The sequence below is a fragment of the Chenopodium album genome, chromosome 12 (assembly GCF_948465745.1).
Source record: "Chenopodium album chromosome 12, dcCheAlbu1.1, whole genome shotgun sequence".
Lineage (NCBI taxonomy): Eukaryota > Viridiplantae > Streptophyta > Magnoliopsida > Caryophyllales > Amaranthaceae > Chenopodium > Chenopodium album.
This window is the reverse complement of record NC_137845.1, coordinates 6,786,646-6,796,657: the sequence shown is the minus strand read 5'-3', so window position 1 is coordinate 6,796,657 and position 10,012 is coordinate 6,786,646. Positions and strand designations below refer to the sequence as shown.

Below are 10,012 nucleotides of genomic sequence, written 5' to 3'. Positions count from 1 at the left end.
AAGTAGTACTTAAAAACTATTTCCAGCACTTTAGATTAATTAAAAACCCTTCAAAACTTTATCAACCCATCACTTTTATACTCAATTAAAAGTCTCCTAGGAAATAATCACTTCCTAAAAAAAACAACCAACAATTAATATTACTAACCCAAGTAATTTTCAACAATATAAAATGATGAAAAACCTCTTAAAACTTCAATAAAAACATATATTTATGCTTAATTAACTTTATATATAATTAATTTTATTAATCAAACTCAAGGATAAAATTTTAAGCATAAAAAAACTTCGTTAAAAATCAAAAACTGCCCGAAAATCATATTTAGGGGCTGAATGTGCTCGAAAATCACATGGAAAACACTACTTTTTAATCAAAATCGGATGAGTTCAGAACCTGATCGGGATTAAAACGGGATTAATATTAACGAGCGGAAATCTAAAAATTAAAACACGAATTTACGTGTTCAAAATAATCTGGAATTAAGTTAAACTAATCATTAGTTATAATCACCAAAATTTCAAAATATCATTACTATAAAAGCCCTAAATCAATTGTTCATAAAAACCCTAAAATCATGATTTTCAATAATTAAAAACCCTAGGTTATAAAATTTACAAAATCTGAAAATTATGACATTTATAAAATCTGAAATTATAAAGTTTAATCATCAAAATACAATTTGATACTAATTAAATTAATTTCAAACAATAAAATCAAAACCCATAAAACAATAATTATAATTACACAAATTAATAAAATAAAGGAGAAAATAAGACTAACCTTTTTGTGTGGGAAATTTTTGGGGATTCATGGGGTATTTATAGGAGAGAATTGTAGGGTAGAATTAGGCCTAATGAAAATAATGGCCCAATTAAATAAACAAATGGGTTAGGCTTTGTTTTTATGATCATGGATTGTAGGATATAGGTTCATAAAATAATTTGAGCTAAAATGATTATTATTATTATTTTTGACCCAAATTAATAATTTGAAACTTTTAAAATTAACTTACGGAAAAATACAAATAAATATTATAAATAAAATAAAATTTCATTTATAAAATATTTAAAAATACGGGGGATTACAATTGTGGATGCTATTATCATTTCTCATGCATAAAATCCTCAGAGTCAACATCCACGAACATGAGATCTTCGATTAATAAGCCCAATTCATTGACTTCCATCCAAATATCATCCAAATCAACTCCAAACACTACGAAAGCGTCCAAATGACTATGAAATCACCTGAAACATTAAGAAAAACACAAACGGAGCGTAATAGAGCAAAAAACAAATAACTTATGCATTTACGACCTAAAAAGCGACTAAAATACCTAAAAAGCAACTATAAACTTAGCATAAACGTGCCTATAAATCCTATGTAAATGTGATTCATCAGAAGGGCAACTATTTTGAGTGGGGAAACAGGTGGTGATTGGTTTCAAGGTGGGGGGGGGGGGGAGGGAGGGAAGTGGGTTTTAATAGGAGGGGGGTGTGCCAAAGGTGAGACAGGCGGCGGCGGGCCGGCGGTCACCCAAGTTAGGTGGGGAATGGGTGGCGGTGATGGTGGGGTGGTTGGGTTGGTTTTACGGTCTTTATTTTTTTCTTAATTTTATTTAACCAATAACATGGTAACACGTGACACTGTGGTATATGCCTATATGGACCCCATTTCACGGAATTTTACATGAAAACGGTTAAATTGTGGTAAAATCAATTTTTAAAATATTTTATAGTGCTAATTTAAAAGATTTATTTTTTAAATGTTAAAAAAACATTTTCGTGCCTATTTATTCACATCACTATTTGTGTGTGGTTGACCACATTGTGTGACCACTTGTAAAAGAACAAAGGAACCTCTAAAACACGGATCGAATAACCCCTATAACACTGATCGAGTAACCTATATAACACTAACGAAGTAATCACCTAACACTGACCGGGTAACCCTTATAAGCTATAACACTAACAAAGTAGTTGAGTAATCCGACACTGTTTTGTGGTAGCGGTTAGCGTTTTGACCAGTCAAAACACTACTAGAAAAAATTTAAGAGTGTTTGGCAAGGTAGAAATTCTAGTAGCGGTTGGCGATAGAGGTAGCGTTTTGGTAGCTTTTCTCAAACGTTAAAATAAGTAGCGTTTAGAAGTAGCGGGTAGCGTATGACAATTTTTTTTTACTTTTAAAACAATTTTTATATGAATTTTGGTATATTTTGTTATTGCAAACGCTACTTTTGCCAAACACTCATACTATCAACCGTTACTTTGACAGATAACCTCTACCCACTACTAATTGACCGCTACTCATTACCTTAACAACTATCCGCTACTTAACCGCTAAAAGCTACCCGCTACCGCTACTTTTGCCAAATAGGACCTATGACTGGCCACACAATATGACCAACCACATATCATAATTTGTATTTTATTTATGGAGTTAAAATCAAAATTTCCTTGCTTTCATGGGAAAAAAAAATATAAAAAAAAAAAACCGTTAAATTTTATACAGTATATGCAAAAATGGTAATTCGACCCACAAAATGAATAACCCGAATCATTGGATCAACCCGAACCCTGAAAAATGAGACCCAAAACCCTCCTAAAGCCCTTCTTCGTCTCCATAACCCTTTTTCTTTCTTCCCAATCTTCTCTCTCTCTTTCTCTCTTTTCCCTAAACCCTCTTCTACGACCCATGTTTTGATCTCTATTTCATAGAGAAGAGAGAGAAGTTTTTGATTGCTAATTTGTTGATTCAACAATAATTTTGAATTAATCAGGAATAATATTGTGAAGATTTGATTTCATTATAATAGAAATGGCAGGAGTTCCTCCAACAGGTCCAGCAATGGCGGCCAATCCTACTGAACTTCCTAAGACTGAAGAAGTTGTTGATTATGGCAATCTCCCTTGTCCTCTGCCTTATGAAGAAATTCATCGTGAATCTTTGAGTTTGTATTCTCGACTTACCCATTTCAATGCGCCCTAGTTTTGTTTTTTAATTTCATTATTAGGTTAATTTTACTGGGTAATTATGTTTTTCGTTTTTTTGATGATGTATTATTTCTGGGTTTTTCTGGGATTTTTCTGGGTGTTTTAGAATACATTAACTAATGAAGTATTGTATTATGAATGTTAAAAGTCAGGATTTTGAATCTTGTTTTGACATTGCTGTTCAATTTTAGTAGGAGTGTGGTTGTTTGTTTGATTTCACTGTATGTTGTGCTCATTGGAATTTGATACTTGTTCTTCAGCTGAATTGGGTGTTTATTATATGATTATCTTCTAATTTTGAATGCGGGTTGAATCTTATTGCTGATCTCCCATATTGGCGAATCGAGTTAATGATGATTGATTGAGACAGTGTAGTTGCTTAATGTTCAATGTGTTTAGAGATTCAGTGTTGTAATTGATATGCGGTGAAGGAGCTAGTTGGCTAACAGTCATAAATTTGTGTTCTTTGGTTGTTTACAGTGTCTCTGAAGCCAGAAGTCTTTGAAGGGATGCGCTTTGACTTTACTAAAGCCCTTAGCCCAAAATTTTTCCTTAGTCACTGGTACTTCAAGCTACTTTTCTGTTATGCTTACTTTTATCAATGCCCCTCTGCTAGTGCTGATAGGTTTCTTAGGTTGTTGCAACTCCGGCGGTCTAATGTCTTGCTTGTTACTTTTTTTGCAGTGTGACGATGGGGCCGATAGAAGTTCCCTCTCAAAACCCAGAGCCTATTAAAATCCCGACTGCCAACTACGAGTTTGGTGCTAACTTTCTAGACCCAAAGGTTAGCTAAAATCAATCATAAAGGTTTAAGAGGATGGAAAATATGATTTAGCACCAATGTCTTCTTTTATGCCTTGCAATAACTTGTTTAATTGATGGTTTCTTACAGTTGATGCTTATTGGAAGGGTTTCACACGACGGTAGACTAAATGCAAGGCTTAAGTGTGATTTGACAGATAATTTAACTTTGAAGGGAAATGCTATGGTAATTTTCCATATTATGTTATTCTAGTATATGGTTCCCATAAACCTTCATATGGACAGCTGATAAGTTATTGAGATTGATGAATAAGGTTTGGTAATCTTTTTCCAGCTGTCAAGTGAGCCTCACCAGTCTCAAGGGATGGGTACTTTTGATTACAAGGTAAGGCCTATATACTTTCCAAATTTATTTTACTACGTAGTAATAAATATATCAACCTAGCCTCTATAGGAAAAAGGTTTGCCCTACAATATACCATCTGGATCTTCTTTGGAAAAGCAATTTGATACTATGAAGTCTATTTGTGCATGCTATTTTTCAGAGAGATTGTCTGTCTGGGGTATTTACAACCAGGATATGAGGTTCATATTAGGATTGCTCTTATTTTGCATCGATTTCAGTGTGATTGGAAACGAAAATGTCTTGACAAATATGAAGTTTGTTGTTAGCCTCAGATACCTAGTGTTCTGAGTTGCATATTGTTTTAGTGTCTCTATGACTATTCCACACATTTTACAATAAAATGCTTGTGCAAAAAACCAGCTCTTTTAGGCAAGTATCTTTTGTTAACAGTGTATTTGTGCTTGATTGCATTTCCATGAAGCCCTCATATTGATCCACAATTTTCTTTTTCCTCCTACGTTACACATAATAGGTCATTTGTCTTCTGTGGCAGTAACTTCCTCCATTTGAATCATATTCTGTCCTATATTCATGTGAAATTGAAGCTAAATGTGCAGGATATTGATTCTTCTCTCCTTTTGGTTTTCAATTCTTATTGCTAACTTTGAGCTAAGCAATTTGAGGAAGTTTCTATCATTTATGCCATGAGTAATGCCCATTTCTTTGTTTTCTGGACACGATTTTCAATGGCAGGGAAATGATTACAGGGCTCAGCTTCAACTAGGCAGTGGTACACTTATTGGGGCAAATTACATACAGGTAAATAGGTTGAGCTGTAATAAATATATTTGCAATATTCTTTGTCCTCTGTACTGAATTGATATCATGTTTCAATATTGGATTTATCTGTTGTATCAAAGTGTTTGCTGCTTGAGTCGTGCATTTACCTTCACTTTGCTTAACATTTTTTTTCCTCTTTTTAAATTATTTATATGGGCAAAGTGGTATTTTGATAATTTCTTTTCCTTTGACTGGTGGGATGCAGAGTGTGACCCCAAATATCTCTCTAGGTGGTGAAATTTTCTGGACTGGTCAGCATAGAAAATCTGGTGTTGGTTATGCTGCTCGATACAATAATGACAAGACGGTAATTTGACTTTGATTTTCATAAATTTTTACATGTTCAGTTTTGTATCCTGGTCTTAAAACTTTTGGGTCTATGTTATGATTTTATGTTTTGGTACTCCACCTTGCCTTCATACCTCTTCAGTTATGTTCAAATCCACATAGATTTCTCATAACTTAAGTCGGGATTCAGGAAGTATGTTACTCTCATATTCAGGAGTCTGCATATGATGAATTTTTCCATAAACTTGTATTGTCTAAGAGGTCCAACTTCCAAGTTTACGTAATCTGCTGTTCCGTTTGAATTTTTTTTTTTTTGGTTAAATTGGCAAGCGTGTTTACTAAGATAGAGCTAGAACTTCCAAGGTTGAAGGGCTATAAAAACTCACCTAAAAATTTACTTCTTCACTGATATGCCCCTCCCCCCCTTTCCCCTCAAAATTGTTGCTTATAGTCTTACAATTGAAGGAGCTTCCAAATATAACGTTAACCGTAGATTGTCCAAACCTAGAGATGAGCATAAGATTTTGCATCAGATACTACATTTTTTTTTTTATTTTATTTATTTTTTTTTTTTGTAAGAAAAATTGCTTATGACAAATCATGTTACTAGGAGTTTGCATTTCCACTTCAGTTATCATGACATATACTCCAATCCTCAAAACTTGGATGTTTCTGTAGCCGTATTACACATGACACTTCATTTTGGACCAAATAGCATGAATTTTCTATTTTTGATTATCGTTTTAGGTGTAAACATAGTCAAGTTTTGACACTTGCATTTTACCCATGTCTGATGGGTACTCTTAATGTTAGGTTAACATAGGTAACAAACATGTAATTGTGAACGCTCTTTAATACGTAGTAATAATAATTGATTGGAAAAAAATTGCACTAAATAGTAGGATAGCCAGGGCCTCAGCCCTGGGGGGGGGGGGGGGGAGGGGGGGAAGGATTGTGGGGCAGTTTCAGGTTTTCCATCTATTAATGGACCTTTTGTTGGTGCACACATTTTAATACAACATATTAAAATTAAGGTGGCTGTAAAAAATTGGGTGTAAAATTTGCCTGATGAGTCTGCAGTATAAGAAGAGAGTTTGCTTGTTTATGTTCTCGGTGGGCCTTTTCTGTTCCTATCTTTATTCCTGTCAATTTGCAGACACAGTATACCTATCACCTTCATTAAGAATCGACTGTACATGATGTATTAGAGCTAATGTTTTTTTTGCTACCATTCAGGTTGCTACTGGACAAGTGGCTAGCACAGGAATGGTTGCGCTTAGTTATGTCCAGAAGGTATCCGAAAAGGTAAGAAATTTGGTCCAGCTGTTGTATCATCTTTAGAGAGACTTATAACAAGTTTTTGAAGCCTGACGTCATTTGTATGATACAGCTTTCTTTCGCAACTGAATTTTCATACAACCATATGTCAAAGGATGTTACAGCTACAGTAGGTTATGATGCAGTGCTACGCCAGGTAATATTTTAATCTCAGTGTCTTGATCTAGTGCTTCTCCAATAGCATTATCTGAACAAAAATGCGTTACATACGTTTTCATCAACACATAAAGTTCTCGTTTCTTTCCTGTCATTGGACTTTGTCATTGATCTAATTATAGATTGTTTTGTTTCATTAATGAAATTAGTGGGAATCTGTATAAACATTTATAGTTAACTATCATCAAACTTCTGTCGTACAGAGTAGAAGCTAGAGCCTTGTGGTTTTAGTTGTTGTCACTGTTCTTTTGGTGTCTTTGTTCTTGTGACCACTAATTGAATGTCATTTCATTATAGAAGAGCTACACATTGTATTGATGAAGCAGCTAATCACTGTGTAAGATCAGAGTAGGATCGAATCACCATTAACATTCTTCATGCATGCCATAGTTTAATTTAATACATTGATTCTTGTTTATAGATATCGGAAATAGTACGTAGTGATAAGTTTTATTATCTCCTCTAATACCCTTATTAAATGAGGTATTGAAGGATTTTTTGTTGATACATATTAGTATAAATCAAGATAGAAGATTGCCATCAGGTATGGCTAAGGAGAAAAGATGTGTCTTAGGAGATACTGGCAGACTATAATACAAAAACAGAAGGTAAAAAAACAAATGGCACAGAATAAATAGATATTCCCTTAATAATAAGCATCAAGAATTCGAGAAGCAGTCAAGCCATCAAGCTGACTGTGAATATAATAGAGGATTTTGACTCATTTTATCTTTGACTAAAAGTATGATGTGTGTAAACACTTATATGGATTAGTGACAAAATCAATGGGAAGCTTCTTTAGACAAAAAAAATTCTGAGTGAGAAATTTGAAGACAAGTGTACTCTTCCTTCGCTATAACTAAATTTATGGATGTAAGCTAAAATAAAATGTGTTTGCATTGCCCCTTTATTAGGTGTGTGTTTTAGAAAGGTTTCATAGAAAAGATTTCAAATTAGCTATTTAGTGCCATTAGCGTATAATAGCAAAAATCAAACAACTAGCTGAACTGTAAATTATAATGGCAAAAAACTCTTTGATCGCACTGTAAATGCTTTTGTATGTTCGAATCCTCTCAGCTCATTGTCCTAGGTTTGATCCTTGTTAAAGACATTTGAGATTATGATAATAATAACTACAAGGAATGTAATTTATCTTGTTGATCCGTGTTAATTCTGAACTGGAAGGTATAACTTACTACACATTTTGCTATATTTCCTCTGCAGGCACGTGTTAGAGGGAAGATAGACTCCAACGGTTGTGTTACTGGTTTTCTTGAGGAGAGACTCAATCTGGGTCTAACCTTTTTACTTTCTGCAGAGGTGAGATCTTAAATTTAAATGCCAGATTATCACATGTTAGGTCTGCATCCTTGGTAAATCTGTTTTTGGTTGAAACCTCCTCTTTGATGTCCTTCAGAATGGTTTGGAAAACTTAGTGTCATTGTTATCTGTGTGGTCTTGAATTACAAGGAAATACTGCCACTTTCTTTTCTACTTTTTCTTACATAAACACTACTTACAAGTTACAATACTCTGTTGCCTACTTATTTCTTACACTACCCACACACTCTTCTATTCTCCTAATTATGTGTATCTACACCATAGATGAGAAAAAAGGAACGGTTTTAGCATGTGACTACATATTTGTATGAAGCACTAGATTTTCTGTGATCGGGTGCTTTCTATTGAAGTGCATTTGGATTTACAACTCCATTTCATCTATTTAGTCGCACTAGAATTCATGAGATGCATTTTTTAGCTTGACCCTCTTGCAAGGTTTTTGACTGTGACCTACTTTCTTGCAGCTCGATCACAAGAAGAAAGATTACAAATTTGGTTTTGGTTTTACTGTTGGGGAGTAAAACATGGAGGTCCAATTCCAACTTTCAAAGTTTACTACTAGGAGCAATATCCGGTATTGGAGGATGGATTTTTTTGTTCTGTTTTCTTGGTCGAAATCAGTTCTGTACTCTTATATTCAAAGATACTGATTCATAGGGCATTATATTCGTCTCATTTTACACCTTTTGGGGTCGAGAATACTGTTTCATAAGTACTCTTCTAGTTTTTCCAGTAGAGTTGTCTTAGAATTCCATATAGTCAAAGATTCTCTCTCCCATGGCCTTCATCATCATTGCAAACAATTGAAGTTCCAGTGATGTTGGCTAATAAACCACTTGCGGAGTCGAGACTAGCTTTTTCATCAACCTGTACAATTTCATAATTTATTCTTTCTTTCCCTTTTAAAGAAATGCAGATGCATTTATTATTAACATTGTGCTCATCCCTTACCCCAAGTTTCTTCCACCAAAACCTGGTTGGTAGCGTTTTTTCAACAGCATTTGTAAAATTACAATAAATCAGATTAAGGTAATAAATTAACAATTTAGGGAGTATTTTTTGAATAACTTTTAAATCATAGTCGGACTAGGATTGGTACATTAACCTTTGACAGTTTTAACACAATTTGGCACTATGTATTTGGTATGGGTTTGGACTAGCCTAATCCCTAATAGGCTAATACCATAGTTGGCTAAAAAAAATAAAAACAGGGTTGGATATAATGTTACGTATAACGGTTTATAACCCTACCTCATATCAAAGATGAATCAAATGCTACCACGCCTACCAGTAAGCAGTAACACAATGACACAAGTCATCTAATGTCATCCAAAAGCCAAGTTTGGTTGGACTGGTTTTCAAGGCTAAAGAGGTAATGAAAATTATAATACCTAGCTACAGATTGGCCTGCCAGAGCGTATATGCACGGCCCTGTGTTGGCTGGGATCAAAATGACTACCCCCCCACTCCCTAATCTGTAGTGTCTTTCGGATTTCTTGCATATAATCCTAGAATAGGAGCTGTTACATATAAAGACAAGTTCTTTAAAAGAAAATTAGTGTCAAAGTTCAATTCATATGCCCAGTTATTACTCTAAACCTAAAGAGTAGACAATTTGCACTTTTTGACTAATTAGTGAATTAAGATATGATACCAGCCTTGTGCTAACCACCTAGTGAAGCAAGATTGAGCTTTCAAATATAAATAGATGAAAGAGTTTTAAAATAATGGAACAAATGGGATGAATATCTACAAAAGACGATTGGATGATTGTAAAAAGATTTGCCGAGGATGAGAACAATTGGCTGACTATTATGGCAAATTGCGTGGATTGTGTTCGTTTTTGGAGTCAGCCTTACAAGGTGCCAAGGTGTCGTGCAACTTGAATAAGTACACTAAAGATTATAAACATATTGTTGGAAACAGACGAAGTGTACCTTTCAATCA

The 10,012-nt window shown here is 34.3% G+C and overlaps 1 protein-coding gene across 1 annotated transcript; it reads left to right on the top strand.

Annotated features, from left to right (window-relative positions):
- The first annotated feature begins 2,652 nt into the window (after window positions 1-2,652).
- Window positions 2,653-8,997, top strand: LOC145570175 (mitochondrial import receptor subunit TOM40-1-like). Its single transcript, XM_081629193.1, has 11 exons — window positions 2,653-2,951; window positions 3,475-3,556; window positions 3,679-3,778; window positions 3,887-3,982; window positions 4,091-4,141; window positions 4,856-4,921; window positions 5,148-5,249; window positions 6,467-6,535; window positions 6,621-6,704; window positions 7,949-8,044; window positions 8,530-8,997. The coding sequence occupies exons 1-11, from the start codon at window positions 2,819-2,821 to the stop codon at window positions 8,584-8,586; spliced, it is 936 nt and encodes a 311-aa protein (XP_081485319.1). The 5' UTR covers window positions 2,653-2,818; the 3' UTR covers window positions 8,587-8,997.
- The last annotated feature ends 1,015 nt before the right edge of the window (window positions 8,998-10,012 follow it).

Bases quoted from the DNA above. Each gene is read 5' to 3' on its own strand.
- LOC145570175 (XM_081629193.1), top strand. From the start codon at position 2,819: ATGGCAGGAGTTCCTCCAACAGGTCCAGCAATGGCGGCCAATCCTACT. The intron at 6,536-6,620 runs GTAAGAAATTTG...TGTATGATACAG, and splicing joins TCCAGAAGGTATCCGAAAAG to CTTTCTTTCGCAACTGAATT. The intron at 6,705-7,948 runs GTAATATTTTAA...TTTCCTCTGCAG, and splicing joins ATGATGCAGTGCTACGCCAG to GCACGTGTTAGAGGGAAGAT.